The sequence below is a fragment of the Mytilus californianus genome, unplaced genomic scaffold (genome assembly GCF_021869535.1).
Source record: "Mytilus californianus isolate M0D057914Y unplaced genomic scaffold, xbMytCali1.0.p SCAF_3, whole genome shotgun sequence".
Taxonomy (NCBI): Eukaryota; Metazoa; Mollusca; class Bivalvia; order Mytilida; family Mytilidae; genus Mytilus; species Mytilus californianus.
The window spans coordinates 35,426,142-35,445,494 of record NW_026262679.1 but is presented as its reverse complement, the minus strand read 5'-3'; the positions used below and the strand labels follow the sequence as shown (position 1 = coordinate 35,445,494).

Here is a 19,353-nt window from a genome sequence, read left to right as displayed (position 1 = left end):
AAATATTCCTAGAAAACAACATTGATCAATATTTGCGGGATATCCTTTTTATTGTTTGGGATATTTAATAAAATGAAAAGAACACCAAGTGAAACTTAAGATAAAGTTAACATTTTGAAACAATTCTGTACAGCGTGAAGTGCATATTTAAACCGGGAGATATTGTACGCTCATTTTACTTTTAATATTATAAAGGGAATATAATGTTGCTTCACAAATATTCATTTAAAAAACCTTAAATCATCTACTGTTTTCATTACTCTTCAATGACTTCTAGGTTGCAAGCTTGTTATGACTGCAAATTTTAAGTGTTTCCATTTTAAACGTTGCATAATAAGAGAAAGAGTAAAGACTTATTGATTCGAAGGAATGAAAAAACAATTTTCTGGCGGGTTGATACAATGTATGTCTCAGTCTACGACCTTTTACCCTATCAACCATTGCGGCAATTGTCTTGCTGAGTGTCGATGTGATACAATAAAACATCATCAAAGATACTAAGCTTATAAGTTCGTACGCCAGTCGCGCGTTTCGTCTACAAAAGACTCATCATATCCCGTTAAAATGTTCTCGTCTTGAAAATAATTTGAATTACCCTCTGAATATTAAACATTAATTAATTGTTTCATTGAAAAAATTCATTATTGACTTCATTGTTTATAAATGGCTTCCTTTTGATAATGTTGTAACTGTTTCTCCCTTCTAATTACCATAACTTTAACAATGTTTTACTTATAGGGAATAGCTGCAAGAGTAGCAGGAGAGATGAAATTTTTAGGCGAAGAACCAAATAGAGACTTAATCAGTCAAAAAATTTATGAAGTAACAAAAAATCCAGAGGACCAGAGCGTAAGATACGCAACTGTTCTTCACCTCAAACAATTTATAAATTAAACATTTCAAGTTGAAAAACAAATCTCAATAGCTTTGAGCGCTACCATGCTTGTAAAAACAAGAAATACCATTCTTATACAAATTTTGTATTTGAATCAATTTTTTAATGCAGGAAACACTATTGACTATACTGAATAAATTCGAAAAAATTAAGTCAAGTTTGATAAAAATTGATAAAAATTTCCCAGAATTGCGACGTGACTTATACATAAAGTATACTTTACTTTTTAGCATCGGAAGTATATTACGGGGCGATTGAAATTGTTCAAATAAGATTACATCCCTTTTCCAGAATAGGTACCTATTATCAGGTTGTCTGCATATGGATACTGTAAAATATAAACTGCGAAGTCTTCATATTGTGTAGAGCAGTTGATATTTTACAATATCAATATACAGACAACCTGATAATCGATTTATCGGATTGTATTTATGTATTTATGAAAAAAAGAAGATGTGGTATGATTGCCAATGAGACAACTCTCCACAAGAGACCAAATGACACAGAAATTCACAACTATAGGTCACCGTAAGCGCCGTGATATGCAATTTTACGAAGAACTGAGCAGGGTGATATGATTAATTGTTTGTTGACGTTAAACGCCTCTTTCAGCATTCTTGACTATCTCATAACGGTATGTTTTTTATTGGTTGAGACAGCAGGAGTACCGGGAGAGAACCATTGACCTTCGACTGAATAACGGGCAACCCCCTTCACTTAAGATCGGAATCTAACGCATCTTGCAATGAGCTGGATTTGAAAACACAACCTCAGAGGTCAATTAATAAATATCTTATCATTTTGCATGATATGAATGCCGAAAAAACAGCAATTTTACTTAATTAATGCACCACCATCCCCTTTTCGTGAAATCTTATTATATCCAGAACATGTATTGAAAGGCTTGCATAGGTAAATTTTTTTGGCAAATCAGGGGCCAAATAATAGTTTCTATTATACCTCAACTTTAAATATGTCCTCCACGTTTGAAAATATCTAAAATAAATTACCAATATCAGTTTGATTTACCTAGTTAGAATACAGTATTTATACTCTATTATTCTCTTTTATTCAAATTTTGTTTTTTTGTAAATATTAGAGGAACATTCTTCTCAAACGGTCTTCTCTATACCTTATGTTCTTAACATAACACCACTTTTACCACAAAGACAACTAAAACACAAACGTATGTTTGTCGACTAGCTTGCAGCTTGTATATAGAAATACACTACGTGCCACGGAAATTAGGAATTCATTTGATACAGTCATTGATTTGAACTGTATTCACTAATATGTAATTATTTGAATGAATTTGCAATAATTGATAGCACAGAGAGTAAGCAACTGTTGAATTATTTATACCTTGAAAAAAGATAGAACCTTTGGGAGTACTTCGTAGAAAAACCTTCATTTATACCAATACTTTGTATAAAGAGTCGTCTATTCAAAGTAAATCATTAACATTAAAAGATCAGCGTCTGTATTGAAACAAATTGCAAGGAGAAAAATAACTATATTACAGAATAATAATACCAGAAATAATAATGATAATTACAAAACATTCTCCGATATATTATTATACTCACACAGGAAGATTGTATTGATTTTGTGGTGGAATTTACTAACAATGAATTGAAGGAAGGAACCTATAAGGAATTAAAATGTCGAACATTACATCTAGGAGATAGGGTACGACGTGGCCCTTTATGGACGTATGGTAATCAAGATGGAAACTCTCCGGGTACTGTAATAGGACAACACGACAATGGTAAGGCTAGAATGCATGTTGCATCTTAAATATCATTAGAATATCAAATCGGGAACAAAATGTCTATCAGTAGTGGTATCGAATCATTTGGTGTAAAACTCATCGAAGATACCTGTCTTATAAGGTAGATCACAGGCACGCGTTTTGTCTAAATAATTAAGACTCATTATTGGTGCTCGATTCAAACAGAAGGAGTGTCAAAACAAACATAACGAAAATGAAGATCATTGAAAAACAAAAATCTACAAAGTTGTGCCATATGTTGTCAAGGTCATCAATGCCTTTAGAATCATTTGCAAAACAGTGTAGACGAGACCATTGATAAGGTGAACGTTCGTCTGTAACGCCTACAACTCACGACGTATTTATTATAAACATTTAAACTGTGGGGTTGCCAAAGGGTCTCAGTATATATACGAACTACAGTGCACAGTATATTATATACATATATTTTTTGCGATCATAAAATGTACGAAGTCGTCCATTACTATGTGAATTGGGTCGATTAAAAAAAAAGCTGAATATGTTTCTGTTGCCAAGGGTTTTTCACAAGTAAAATAGTTAGATGAAAAGTTCACCAAACTATACATTTTACCTATTCAAAAACGTAAATGCAAATTTCACAAGGCTTGATCTAAATAGCCTTTTTACTGTCTAATAACTTGCAAGTACGATAAAGACAGGAAAGAAGTATATTTTGTCTATATGTTTTGTGTTTGCACACTTTTTAAAGTTGATCATGCATTCGTTCTAAAATAAAATTTTGACCAGATAAAAGTTAAAAGATGACATAATAGGACAACCGCAATTGACGTCCGAAAAAATGATAATAATCAACACATCCATTGTAACTTTTAAAGCCAGTTAAATCCTTTTTTGCTGAAAGAACTTGCGATATCATAAAAATTGATTATCAAAACATAACAAAAACACAAGTAAAGAACGTTTAAGTATTCAATATAAATCAAAACACCAAGGTTATTCCTGATTAGTTTTTCGAATTACTTTATTTAGGCACTGAGACCCTTTGTCAACCCCACAGTTTAAATGTCTATAATAAATATGTCGTGAGTTGTGGGCGTTACAGACGAACGTTCACCTAATCTGACCCAGTCAATGGGATATTTTAGCGCGCCAACCAATGGTCTCGTCTACACTATTTTGCACATGATTCTATTTTAAAAAAAATCAGTGTTTGGAAAGACGTTATTAAATATATATATTTAACTTAACAGAGGGTGTTCAAATCATACAAATACTGATTTGTATTTGCCGTAAGACGATTCGCCTAATAGATTAATAGAATTGTGTAACAACGAATCATTATCAGATTTTCAAATATTTAACGAATTTTCATTTTAAAATCTTCATTTTGCAGATTGCAGCTACTAGTATATACACACCTGGTATCTCGATCCGAATCCCGAGGAGTAATTACACGAGACCACAAACGATGGGTGAGTAAAATCTAGATCCGATTCCCACCGAGTTTTACGATTATGCCCAGTAGGAATCGGATCCAGATTTTACGTAGCCACCGTTTGAGGTCTTTTGTAATTGTCCCTCGGGATTCGGATCTCTCAGCGGATTTCGGATTGAGATACCCGGTGTGATATAACGTATACTGTATTTCAAGGAGAAAAATACTGCTTTCAGCTCACTGGACAATATCTGACAATCTATTTGTGTTAAAAGTTTTTCGTATTACGCTTCATGCAAAGTATGAAGGTCATTCGCTTTGATTTCGTATCTACTTTGAAAAAACCGGTGTTTAATTTTAAAATGAGAATTGAGCACAGATTTTGTGAAATATGAAAAATGACATGAATTAGTATTGTTTACAATTTGAATTAAAGGTTGGGTCCGAGTTGTATGGGACAATGGACACAATAATATCTATCGATACGACGAAAGTTCTAATATGTTTAATTTGAGGAGAGTAAATGAGAACAGAATACTGGTAAACGAGATGATTGCTGTTGGATGTAGAGTTGTAAGAGGTGAGAAAAAACAAACAAACATACATACATTCAAAAGATAATTATTTCAAACAAACTATGTATTTCCAATTTTGTAAACTAGGTCTTTTTAAGTGCAGACTATTGAATTACACGTACATGATATAAAAAAATAGATTTTTTTCTTTTAATCACTTTCATCGCAAGATATCATTTTTTCGCTGACGCGAAGTTAAACATCAATCAATCAATAGTTCAATCTAAATCAATTATTGCTTGAATATAAACAGGCGAAGACTGGAGATACGGAGATGATGATGGTGGATTTGGAACCATAGGAACAGTTCTAGACGTAAAACCGGAAGGTAGAGCTGTAGTAAGTATTTCATATTTTAAAAAGAAAATCAAAAAGAATGTTATAAAAGAATCATGAAAAAAGATACAGCCAAAAGTTAACACAATAAACATCAACAAACATCGAGTCATTCGATCGAGTTAGAGAAAGTTTTGAGACTCATACTTTTAAGAAACTTTTCTGATTGGTCATAAATATTATTTCATGATAATATCCGTGGACTTAGTACATTTCAGGACATCACATTACATCTACATCAAATGAAAAACTGACGATAACAGTTTATTAAAATCATCAGCTCTCAAGTCAGACCTATGATTATGATATAAATTCCAAACAATATGGGATGGTTGATTAGTAAATGGTAACAATACATTAATAACGTAACTTTTACAGATATGTGTCTTTATTTCAGTTTTGAATGGAAAGAAAAAATACCGTTATATATGACGTTTTGTCATTTTCAGATATTTCAGAAGAATATTTGAATCAAATAGACTATTTCTTTTATGTATTTAGAAGTAAAATATATTTACATAAAAAGCAGCTTAAAATTTACAATTTGCAAGAGATGGTGATATTTATGAAGAAAGGTAGAAAAAAGCGTTTCATTTTTTAGACTAGACTATTTACCGGATTTGTAATAACATAAGCAATACGACGGGTGCCTCATGTGGAGCACCTGAGATCACCCCCAGTTTTTGGTGGGGTTCGTGTTGCTTAGTCTTTAGTTTTCTATGTTGTGTCATCTGTACTATTATTTGTCTGTTTGTCTTTTTATTTTTGGCCATGGCGTTGTCAGTTTGTTTTCGATCTATGAGTTTGACTGTCCCTCTGGTATCTATCGTCCCTCTTTCATTCACAAAATAAAGAATATTTTATGTTGTTTCAGGTAAGATGGGACAGTAAGAAAATGGGAATTTACAAAATGGGATACAATGCATTCTTCGAAATTATGGTTGTGTAAGTATCACACATTTTTAGAGAATTATTTCTGATTGAGTTTTAGAAAAGCAAACATAACGAGATTTGTAATAATGGCACCCTCGTCCCCCAATTGCCAGGGAAACGGCAGTCATTTTGAAAATTCCAAAGTAAAACAACGCATCTGCACATACCAATTTGCATTATTGTAAAGATTCATTAAATTTGAAGAATTTTGAATTTTTTGACATTTTTGCTCTTTCCATGGTAACGGTGACCCTTTCCAAAATTCAAAGACACCAGATTGGCACATGCCATGTTACATATCCATAGTTTTATTGGGTTTGATGAAATATTCTTTGAGAAATTGGTGCTTTAATGTATTTTCCCATAAGGTTAATGTTAAACTTTCGCCTTGTTTCCATGACAATGGCGGCCATTTTGGAATTTCTAAATACTGTCTGCACATCTAGGCATACCAGGTAACATTTCGTTAAATTTTACCCAGTTGGGTCTATTAACAAAAGATTAAGATTTAGATTTTTTTTCGCATTTTAGCAGTTTCCATGGCAACGGTGGCCTTCTTGAAAATGCCATACCCCGTTTGCAAATCTGCACATGCTGGTTAACATTATAATTTAGTTCCATTAAAATTGGTTTATACAATTCCAAGATATAAGATGGACAAAAAAAGTGGAAGAAAAATTATAATAAGACGAAAAAGAAACGTAGAATAACAATATGTCACCCCTACTCCATTGAGGGTTCCATAATAATTGCTTACATCCACTTCATTTGAACTTTGGTGGATAGTTGCCACATTTACAATCATACCACATCTCCTTATTTTTATATTTTTATATAACTCTACTTTCTCCAAATTGAATATGATAATCATCTATAAGTCCAATCAGAACTTAAATATTCCTTATATTTTTATAGCACTAAAGACGATGATGAACAAATACCATTTACCGATCTGGAAGGAAGGAGTCAAAATAAAGGTTTCACGTATTCAAATTCATGGAACCAGGCAAAATATACAGGTAGGACGATTTAGTATGAATCATATAACTATAATATCCATTACACTAACAAGACACCAGCCCAGTAGGCAGCACTTCTGTGTTGACATGAATTATCATTGATATGGTCACAATTATAAATCAACTGTTAACAAAACTTTTCGAAACAATAAGGATTTTCTATCCCAGGAATATATTTCCTTAGCTGTATTTGGCAATACCTTTCAGAAACTTCGGGTCCTCAATGCTCCTCAACTTCGTACTTTATTTGGCGTGTTTAACTTTTTTGATTCGAGAGTCACTGATAAGTCTTTGATAGACGAAACGCGCGTCTGGCGAACAAACTTGTAAGCCTGGTATATATGATGAGTTTATTCTTAAAAACGTGCCTACCAGGCAAACACCGTACAACTGACCCTACTCATATTTTTAAACACGACATATGCGATCACAAACCTCTATAACCTTGAAGAGTTAGTCGATTTTTCATTTCATTTCAAAACAATTTTAGGTAAACTGGGGTGTTCAGTCATCTTGGATTGTAAAACAGCAGAAAACAATCGGTTCAGATCTGTAACGAAATATACCAATTTTGATAAGGGTATTCAATTAACATTATATGATTCATTTTATTAATCCGACTGTTTTTTTAGAGAAGCATAAGATCGTTTGTTTGATTCATTTTTTTACGACTAATAGTTGGTGATATCACAGATATTTAGTTTTATATAGTACTGAACAGTAAACTTGCTTTTTTGGTTTATTAGCAAGAAAACGAGGACGCTGACTCCTAAGTTTTATTTTTTATTTTCTCTGAAATCACACTTTAAGAGCTATCTTCTCTCGTTTTTTTTTCAACTATCGATAAGTATGCTTTTTATTCTCACAAAAATGGTTGTAAATAAAGGCAACAGTAGTATACCGCTGTTCGAAACTCATAAATCATAACATATATAATACTTACAAATTCGTATGATTTTCCACCACATATAGCTAAAAAAAGGCTCTATTTGCCAAGGTATAATAATACAATTGAGAATTGAATTAGGGAATGTGTTAAAGAGACAACAACCCGACCAAAGAGCAGAAACAGCCCAAGGCCACCAATGGGTCTTCAACAAAGCGAGAAAATCCCGCACCCGGAGTCGGGCTTCAGCTGGCCCCTAAACAAAAATGTGTACTAGTTCAGTGAAAATGGACGTCACACTAAACCGAAACATATAAATGAACTAAAATTGAAAAAAACATTCAAGACTTACTAAGGCCAGAGGCTCCTGACTTGGGACAGGCGCAAAAATGTGACGGTTTAAACATGATTTGTGAGATCTCAACCCTCCCCTATACCTCTAGCCAATGTAGAATAAACAAACTAACAGCAATACGCACAGTAAAACTCAGTTAAAAAGAAGTCCGATGTCAGAATAGGTAACAGGAGAAACTAAGCAAAATGACAATGATACATAAATTAACAAATGACTACTAGCAGTTACTGACATGCCAGCTCCAGACCTCAATTAAACTGATTGAAAGATTATGTCTTCATCATATGAAAATCAAGTACAATCCCTCCCGTTAGGTGTTTAGTATCACACCATCATAACATATATGAGAAGAACATAACCCGTATCATGCCAACAACTGGTTTTAGAATAAATGTGTTTGTTTCCGATGCAAAGACCCTAGGAGTGAATCAATATTAATTCCAAATATGCCATCTTTAATGACCTGACAACCGTATCGTAACTATATCCCTTCTGAATAAGTCTGTTTAAAGGTTTGGTTAGTTTTTGAGGTGAATGACGACATTTTTGTGCTTTGTATAGAATATTCCCATAAAAGATTGGATGTGAAATACCTGAACGTATAAGATGTCTGCATATTGAATTATAATTACGAATGATGTCCTTGTACCGATGATAAAACTTAGTAAATGTTTTGACTAGATTTGACTAGATATCGAAAACACTGGTGTAATATTTTTTCAGTAATACAGATATTTCTTTCGTTAAAATCAAAAACGTTGTTACATACACGAGCGAATCAAACAAGTTGAGATATATAAACACCATAAGATAGTGACAAGGGAACGTCACCATCTAAAAATGGATAATTAACAATAGGAAATGAAAAATCATCTCTTTTATCGTACATTTTGGTATTAAGCTTCCCGTTAAAGATATAGATATCAAGATCAAGGAAAGGGCAGTGTTCATTGTTAGTATTAGCTTTATTAGCAGTAAGTACGAAGTGAGTCGTGGATGATGTTACGACACTCATTCCAATTAATAATTGACGGGGGACGATATTCACGTCCTTTACTAAGGAAAGATTTCAACTGTCGGTCCTGGACGATGTTAAGGTCTCCTGTTATTACATGGGGTCTTTGGTCATAAATGTATTTGGAATTACTGCAATTTCATGACGTAGGTGTATTGTCACTGATATTAACATCTTTACACACCTCGCTATAATTAAACACATATTTCTGGGTAGATGTTTTATAAACATTACAGATTAGAGGGCGCTCAGTATTATCAAAATAACCAGGAATTTTATTTGTTCTTTTACGAAATGATCATTAAAAATACCGGCAATATTTACAAAATCGTAACCTTCATTGACATATTTGATTTTAATGAAATATTTTTTGTGGTCTTCAGGGCGATCAATTTTGGAAACAGTTTAGAATAACAATATGCAATTATAATTTTGACGATTTCATACTTGGGACTTCAATATGGATACTCTTACCGAATGGGTTAAGGCTGTGAGGTCATTGATACAAATTAGAATTAAGAAATTGAACAGGCCTATGAATACACATGCTGCATCTATCTTCAAAGACCCACAGGTTCCTAAGCACCTACCTTTCTTCCATGACAATTATGTTGTTGTCACCTCAGATAAAACCCAAAACAATATCGTTTTTGGGTTAAACACATTACAAAAACTGCTTGATCAAAAGATCTCTTAGAAAACATACAATCCAAATATCTTTCCTCTTGCAATTGTATTAAAACATTTGGCTTTTCTACCCTTTAAGCAAGTAACCCCCTTACCAAACTTAAAGACAAATTAGAAAGATTGGTTATGCTTTGTTTTAAATACAAGAATAGCCAACGTAGATACAAATATCTTGTTTTAGGGAGAATACGTCGTACTTTGTGCAAAAAACACTCTGATGGAAATAAAAAAATCTCAGAAACTGATATTATCAAAATTGATTTCTTTATTGGCAATACATGGATATTGTTTTACGATTAGAGGACGTTCTTTACAACTAACAGTCGACAATCCCATGGAAAGAAACTGTGGTCTTCTTCTTGACGACTTGTTCCTATATTCATTTTTGACAGACTGCTTACAAAAGCTTCTTATGAATATTGAAAAGAAGCTTGCATTATCCTTAATATGACAGTTATTTTCCATTCGTTTGATGAGGTTTAGTAGATATAAGAAGATGTGGTATGAGTGCCAATGAGACAACTCTCCATCCAAGTAAAAATTTATAAAAGTAAACCATTATAGGTCACAGTACGGTCTTCAACACGGAGTCTTGGCTCACATCGAACAGTAAGCTATAAAGGGCCCCAAAAAATTACTAGTGTAAAACCATTCAAACGGGAAAACCAACGGTCTAATCTATATAAAAAACGAGAAACGAGAAACACTTATGAACCCCATCAACAAACGACAACTACTGAACATCAGATTCCTGACTTAGGACAGGTGCAAACAAATGCAGCGGGTTTAAACGTTTTAATGGTACCAAACCTTCACCCTTTTTTTGAAACAATAGTGTAACATCACAACATAGAAAGAGTGTTTAATTTTGCCATTTGATAAGGGACTTTCCGTTTTGAATTTTTCTTGGAGTTGTATATTTTTGTTATTTCACTTTTTAAATACACGTTCCGCTATAATGATGATATCTTCTAACAAAGTATTTCAAAGTTTGGTGATAATATTGAACGCATATATCCCTTTGAGCCTTGAAAAGAGAATACAACAGATACAGTAAAGTCTGCCTCATTTCTTGACTGACATTTAGAAATTGACAACGAGGATCGTTGAAAACAAATTTTACAACAAAGAAAATGATTTACCGTTTCCAATTGTGAACCCTCCATTTCTATGTAAAGGCATTTCAGAAGCTGGTGCATATGACGTATTTATCTCCCAGTTCAAAACGATATGCCAGAGCATGCATTTCCTATAATGATTTGATCGAAAGAGGAAAGCTGCTTACAAGGAAACCAAGAGTTCAAAGTGGGGAAGTTGAAGTCATCTAATGAAAAATGTTCGGACGTCCTGACGATTTAGTTGACCCTTATGGCATATCTGTTTCACATATGACGACGGAAATTGTCATAACCATAATCCTCTCCTCTTTTCCTCGAGTGTGACCTATCGGATTAAAATAATCAATGGGTTTTTACTTACAAGAGCAACACCACAGCTGGCACGTGTGAAGAAGGATCTGCTAACCTTTTCAGAGCACATTGGATAACAGCGATTTTTAGTTCTCTATGGTTTTTTTTGTTGTTGTCATTTTTCGTTTTTTGCCATGACTTTTAGAGTTCATTTTCGACTTGTGAGTTTGAATGTCCCATTGGTATCTTCTGCCTCCCTTGACCGATCAACTTACATGACAAAAATCAGTACATATCCAGGTCTTTGATAGTTTCATCCCTGAAACATTATCCTTGAGATTTACACATTTTTTACAGGAGTTATGTCGCTTTGAAATGTAATTTACATTAAACAGTATGCCCCTTTGATAATAGGAACATTGAAAATAACATTTTTAGCGTTCTCATGGCGACATTTCTTGTAAGATACTTATTAGTTAGTTATTATTTCTTTCTTTTTTTAATTGCCCATTGGCCGATAAAGTATGAAACGTGTTGGACATTGGAACGATTTTATTCTTATTTTAGACGGTATTATTAGGTAAGTAATGTTAATTGTGATAGTGTTTTTCTTGTCTATAGTTTTAGGTATAGAACCACTAATTCAGGCCCGGTCGGAAAGAACATACAAGAAAATAGTACATATTTTTAACAAAATACTTCCTACGCATAGCTGTATCTTTGTCAATAGTGGGAATATTTTGGTAGTTTTAGTATCAAATGAAAGCTTGGGGACTTGGGGTCACTGTTGAACCCTTGTTGAAAGTTTTATTTGAATAATAAAGAAGTATAGGAAATTTTAATAGGAGGGCTCATTTGGCCTGTTGTTCAGATCAGAAGTTCCTGTTTTTGTACTATCAAACTTCCGGGAACCAGTACGCTCTAATATGTTGATTTTTTCAGCACAAGTCAGCATAAGGTACAGTTTTGACATGAAAAATAACTGCCACTTTATTTGAACTTAAGATAAAGTAGCCATTTATGCTTGAAATTGCAGAATTTAACATAGAAAGCAATGGGGCTATAAATTAGTGGTTTTATACCTTTTAAAGTTAATAGCCCTCTCTGGCGATATTTAAACAGTATATTCTTCTTAAAACATTTTGTTATATTGTTGATTTAGATTCAAATGGCGAAGGTATGCATACTCATGTTAATGTGCCTGTATCCAGTCAGGAACAAGGTAAGTGGTCCTCTTTTTTTAGTTATATCTTGATATTTTGACCTTTTGGGAAACTTTTATCGCTGATAAAAGTTATTTGATAGTCTCTTTTAATTTTTTTCAGATGTTTTTTAAAGATCGGACTAAACATTACTATACATATGTCAAAAAACGGGTGTTAACTTTTTGGAAACAAGGATTCAAACATCTTTAAGCAATATTTAATTTCACTCGTTGTTTCATTGTCTACAGATAATATATTTACAAATGAATCAGATTAGACGGAATTAATTATAGCCGTTTCATATTTTCCTTTCTGAAGTCAAACAAAGATGAACCTTTCTTATGTCTTTCAGAAAAGGCTTCATGGGAGTACAAGGACAAGGATTCGGAATGGAAGAAATATCCATTAGATATAAGTTATAAAATAGAAAACGCTTTCAAAAAGAAACCAACGGACAAAACTATTATTAAGATGGATACGAAAACGTAAGTTTACTAAAAGTTTAAAAAAGGATACGCATGTTCTGGCAATAAAAAGGATAAAATAACAAAAATACCGAACTCCAAGGAAAATTCAAAACGAAAAGTCCCGTATCAAATGACAGAATCAAAAGCTGAAACACATCAAACGAATGGAAAACAACTGTCATATTCATGACTTGGTACAGGCATTTCCTTGTGTAGAAAATGGTGGATTAAATCTGCATTTTTAGCTAGCTAAACTTCTTTATTGTATGATAGTCGCATGAATTCCATTATATTGACAACAATGTGTGACCAATTTTAATTGGTGTCCTTGTCCTGTGCTGTTTTTATGTGCTGATCTAGGTTGTTTTACGTATAAATAAAGGCAACAGTAGTTTACAGCTATTCGAAATTCATAAATCGATTGAGAAAAATACAAATCCGGGTTACAAACTAAAACTGAGGGAAACACATCAAATAAAAGAGGAGAACAACGACACAACAGAAACTCAACACTAAAATGCAACACACACAGAAACGAACTATAATATAACAATGGCCATTTTCCTGACTTGATACAGGACATTTTAAGAAAAAATGGTGGATTGAACCTGGTTTTGTGCTAGCCAAACCTCTCGCTTTTATGGCAATGTTAAATATAACATTAAAATGACAAGATTACATGATAGGACTACAATACAAATAAATGGGAGAACATACAGGACAGAGACAAACACAAATAATAGCTATCAAAAGGTACCAGGCTTATAATTTAATACGCCAGACGCGCGTTTCGTCTACATAAGACACATCAGTGACGCTCAGATCAAAAAAGTTCGAAAGCCAAATCAAGTACAAAGTGGAAGAGCATTGAGGACCAAAAGTTCCAAAAAGTTGTGCCAATTACGGCTAAGGTTATATGCCTGGGATAAGAAAATCCAGTATTTAGAATAATTCATACTTTTGCAAACAGTATATTTATAAAAATGACTATATAATAGATATACATGTTAACACCGATGTGGTGACTAACTACAGAATAAAAACGAATACATAAAACAACCTAAATCAGCACATAAAAAAGGCACAGCCGAACAACATATTATATGTTAGCCGAAGAAATCGACTCTTTTATATTCTGTAGTTAGTCACCACTTCGGTGTTAACATGTTTATCAATTATATGGTCATTTTTATATTTTTTAAATTTACTGTTTGCAAAAATATGAATCATTCTAAATACTAAATATTTTCTTATCCCAGGCAGATAACCAAGCCGTATTTGGCACAACTTTTTGGAATTTTGGGTCATCAATGCTCTTCATCTTTAGGCTTTGCACCTTTGATAAATATTAGCTTGTCGTAATGTTCTATTGTATTGTTTATTTGTGTGTTTCTCTGTCCTGAATGTTCTTCCATTTATTTGTATTGTAATCTTGTCATGTAATCTTGTCATTTTAGTGTTATATTTAACATTGCCATTAAAGCGGGAGGATTGGCTAGCCACAAAACCAGGTTCAACCCACCATTTTTTTCTTAAAATGTCCTGTACCAAGTCAGGAAAATGGCTATTATTATCTTATAGTTCGTTTCTGTGTGTGTTGCATTTTAGTGTTTCTGTTGTGTCTTTGTTCTCCTCTTATATTTGATGTGTTTCCCTCAGTTTTAGTTTGTAACCCGGATTTTTTTTTTCTCAATCGATTTATGAATTTCGAACAGCGATATACTACTGTTGCCTTTACTTGTATATGAAAAAACTCTCCAGCGATCAATTTGTCGAGCATCATAATTTTAAGTTATTAAGAAGTATGTTCGAACCTTTTATGATACATAAAATGTTGCCACATTGCTAAATATACATAATACATTGATTGCTCAAAACAATTTACGATATATAAAAAGTTGACACATTACTGAATTCTGCTAATATCAAATGTTTTGATTTTAGGTACATTATAAATTTTGCACAAAAAATTCAGGTCAACCCTCAAGACGACACGAAGATTAAAGTTCGCAGATCAGGTATGATAAATATAGAGTACGCGTTAAGTTGTAATCATAAACAGAAGTTAAGAGATCTTTCAATTCCTGTTCGGGGACACAGTTATTGCCCTATGATTTTCGTTCTCTACGAATTTAGTTCCTAGTGTGGACATTGTCTTATTTGGAAATATTTTCGATACATCTTCCTAAATTTCTTTCTTTATTTTTTATGCATAAAACAGTATGGGAGGCGAAGACATATATAAAAAAAAATTAGGTCATAAATTTTAAGGTAAAGTAATAATTTTGAAAAGATAAACAATTTGTATGTTTTAAACTTTCAAACTGAATTATACTACCCCCATAACATATAATTGTCCATATTTTGAGTTAGAGCAGGTAGATTTTTCTATAACTTTGATAAAATTTGTACATAAGTAGTAAACCGCACTGAAAAATGATAGTGTGAAAGAGGAGGTGCGATTTTTTTCATTTCCATTTGATGTGTTTTTAAATGCTCTACACCATATTTGAGTTCTCGGGCCTAAGAAATAAATTCAGTAATGGTAGAATTTGTACTTTTGCAAAATCCCTGGATGGTTTTTACGGTGTTAATTTGTCAAACTGAATGAAAGTTAAGGGTTAAATGCGAACGTATTATCCCACTAACAAGAATTTAGTAAAGACACATATTTCGTCACCAGCTTTTTATGTTAATATTATTGATAAATTAAACATTCATCTATTATACGGTTGTGAGGTTTTTGCGTTAAATTATATATTTGTATAGATAAGTTTTCGATTATTTACAGTTTTGAAACACGGTATTTCATTTAATTTGTTCGCAGTATTGAAATTATGTACAATATTAAATACTGAATACAGCATAGAATATAAATAATAAGATGTGGTATGAGTGCCAATGAGACAACTATCCATCCAAGTCACAATGTGTAAAAAGTAAGCTATTATAGGTCAAAGTACGGCCTTCAAGATGGAGCCTTTTCCCACACCAAACAGCAAGCTATAAAGGGTCCCAAAATAACTTGTGTAAAACAATTCAAACAGGAAAACCAACGGTCTAAATTATATAAAAAACTAGAAACGAGAAACACTTATGAACCACACCAACAAACGACAACCACTTAACAACAGGCTCCTGACTTAGGACAGGTGCATAAAAATGCAGCGGGTTTAAACGTTTTAACAGGCGCCAACCTTTACCCTAACCTGAAACAGTGGTGTAACATTACAACATAAAAAGACACACAATAAAATATCAATTGAAATGGCTTAAATCGATCAAAAAGACATACACAAAACAAGTAAATATAAACTGAACGAATAAGTTTTTTGATCTATGACACAATATAAATAAAAAAGATGTATCAATGTCAAAAAGACAACTTTAACCTAGGAAAAAATGGCGTTAAATAAAGTAACGTACACAGGTAAATTTAAATATTATAATTTTGTTGTTAGAAGTACAGAAACATTTTTTCAAAATAAATTTGTTGTTCATAGTACGAGTACAGGAGTGAAAATTTATCGTCATACTAAATAATTATCAAAGGTGGTACATATTAGAAATAGAAAGACGAGATATAAATAAACAAATATTGAATAACAGAAATGCATTACCAATTGTGTCAACAGGTCAAAGTACGATTTGAGAGTACTCGCAGTTACTGAAAGCTAGTTAAAAGCCAAAAACGATTAATTATAAAAAAATCATGCATCAGAGACTAAAATCAATTAAAGGACATCCCAGGCAGGGATTTAGTGTTTTAACGCCATAGACAGCATGATTCGCTGCACTCACCATGACTTTTCAGTATGTAGTAATGTTTTGGATTTATGATTATTCGTTTGATATAACTTTTTCAAATCCACTAAATCAAGTTTCCACGAAAATACGATTTATTTTAATCCACGGAAATTGATACCGACGAAAAGAAATGAACAGTACATGGGTATCAGTTGTTTTAGTAATAAGAGCTATGTGTTGAAAACCAATGGCCTTGAGCTGACACCACTGACCCTGTGCGTGGTTTTTATTCGGTATTCTCGGTGCATGTTTTTGTCGTCTGTATTACCGATATTATTCCAATATGTGTTTTTTTCTCATTTTTATCCTCTTCTGTTTAACCTGTTTTCACTGATCGGAATAAAAAGAGGAGATTTTAGTATTAGAATAGAATTTATAGACATAAAACATCTCCCTGAAGACTAGTATCTGATGCCTTTTTCAGCAATGAAGATTTTTCATCGAAGCGTTAGTTTCAATAACAAGATGTTTAACACTAAAGATCAAGGACTGTTTATCCTTCCTAACCACCTGAACTTGGGTTTTAGTTGCATTCTATTTTTGTTTTAATCTTTAGCTGTTCTAATTTGAGGACAGTCGTTTTTTGTGCTTTTGTCATGACCTCATCTTCCCTTTTCGACTTATCGATTCATTTGATACTTAATATATTTTAGCTCCTTAAATTCAAAAACATTTACCTGTTCTGCTTATGACGATTTCATACACAGACATGCAATCTTAACTATAAAACTCGATAAATCACACCGACATGAATTATACATACCATGTCCATAATCGGTCATTTTCCTTACCGGTTGAAAAAGATTCCTGGTCATTACACATTACGACTTGATATGACTTTTCAATTGCAGGATGCGTTATAGATATAATACATGAAGTACTTGCTCTGTTGACTCACCTTGTCTAACTCTTTGTAAAGGCCATGCTCTTCCGATTGTTCTGCTATTATCATTTTAAACATTGAGAACGTATTCAAAACTTACAATAACTGAAAATGTCAATATCTATTTTATTTGTTTTTTTCAGAATGAATGAGGGTAGCCACCTGTAGGTGCAGAGAGGCATTGAGAAGCCAGTGATCTATTTGTTCATGACACACGATGATAGCTGATTTTCAAAACATTGACAATCAATTCATTAGCCCCTGACTTTGATGGTTTTGTTTCACTTGACATACTTTCATTTAAAACAATAGTGGTAACTTCTTTAACAAAAAACACACATTGATGAAAAAATAATTATGAGTAAAAATTAAAAATCTGAAGGAACGATTTTATATTTTGTCCAAATATTTTCGTACAAGAAATCTGACGGTAAACAGCTAAACTCGCACAAGAATTCTGATTGTGAAACACTGTAACTTCAGTGAAAAATGATGATCCCAGAAATACAAACGATATAAGGATAATGCTTGATTCACAAATATGAAGAAAACTGCATTCAGCATTCAAGAATGATCAAGTATAAATATAGGGAAAATTGAAACCAAACGTTGCGGTATGTCATGTCTTAAACAGGATTACAACAAAAACTTCTTAATCGACAAAGCTACTAACTAAAATCTAGGATTTTTTTATAAACTTCTAAAATTCGGCTTTTAATTTAGTATAAAGATAACTTTATCAACTAGCTTTCTGTGTGTTTGCGGTAGACATATATTAGTTGATACCTTTAGTAAAGCCAATTTAATATCAATACAGATGTTTACGATGAAAAAAAATCATCGATTCAGAACACTACCCTGGTACCGTTGTGAAGAAGAAAGAACTAGATAACGCTGCATTTTACAGTTGGCATCAAAATATGTCAAGATGAGTTTTGTCATATGTTGAAAATACATAATTATTTCATAAGTGTCTGATATTACTATATTCAATGAGCAATGTTTTTCGTTTGAATAAATTATCACTTTTGTCCATTATCACAATGTAATATGAACTGTATCAATATGATTATCATGTTGAGTAATACTCATTTTGTCACATTGTGTGCATCCTATGTCGTGTATGAATTGTATTAATTTTGGATTGTATGCTTTATTACAACTATATGTCAATATTCAATTAAATAAAGACAATCAATGATATGCTTTATCTCTTTTTTTACCACCTTGATACTGGACAAAATATATCAAGATCAAAGAAAAAAGCACATTAATAGTATTTAAGCTTTTTTGTCCATTCACCTCAATGTATGTTCAATTTTTAGGATTTTAGTGATTTATTTTTTGTGTGACATTTAACATGATGTTCTGTTCATTTGAAAATTAACCATTTAAATCAGTTGATCCATAAACAAAGGTGAAAAGGTAAAAACACGACAAACAGCAAGCCGTCTCTTTCATTATGTTAAGAAATATTATGATAAAAAATAGTTATAAAAATACTTATAACACGATTTTTTCCTCACATATTCCTTTAATACTATATAATCTTATTTGCGATATCAACAGATAATTCTTGTTTTAAAGGTATCTCTTCACATTTCCTAGAGAGAAAGAAAATTAATATTCAAAAGTAGGATAGGTCAAATTTGGAGAAGACAAATCAATAGACAAAACAAATCGAAAGACAAAA

General features: G+C 32.5%; 1 protein-coding gene across 2 annotated transcripts in view; it reads left to right on the top strand.

The window, feature by feature from the left end:
* The window catches only part of LOC127734447 (uncharacterized), a 37,220-nt gene extending 18,357 nt beyond the window's left edge, over positions 1–18,863 (top strand). For both annotated transcript variants that reach the window (XM_052244311.1, XM_052244312.1), the window contains exons 13-22: positions 739–849; positions 2,486–2,663; positions 4,520–4,663; positions 4,912–4,997; positions 5,869–5,939; positions 6,843–6,946; positions 12,461–12,520; positions 12,856–12,988; positions 14,915–14,988; positions 17,804–18,863. In XM_052244311.1, the coding sequence (XP_052100271.1) occupies positions 739–849; positions 2,486–2,663; positions 4,520–4,663; positions 4,912–4,997; positions 5,869–5,939; positions 6,843–6,946; positions 12,461–12,520; positions 12,856–12,988; positions 14,915–14,988; positions 17,804–17,808 (966 nt within the window). In that variant the 3' untranslated portion in view covers positions 17,809–18,863. The remainder of the gene's footprint in view (positions 1–738; positions 850–2,485; positions 2,664–4,519; positions 4,664–4,911; positions 4,998–5,868; positions 5,940–6,842; positions 6,947–12,460; positions 12,521–12,855; positions 12,989–14,914; positions 14,989–17,803) is intronic.
* Positions 18,864–19,353: the final 490 nt, after the last annotated feature.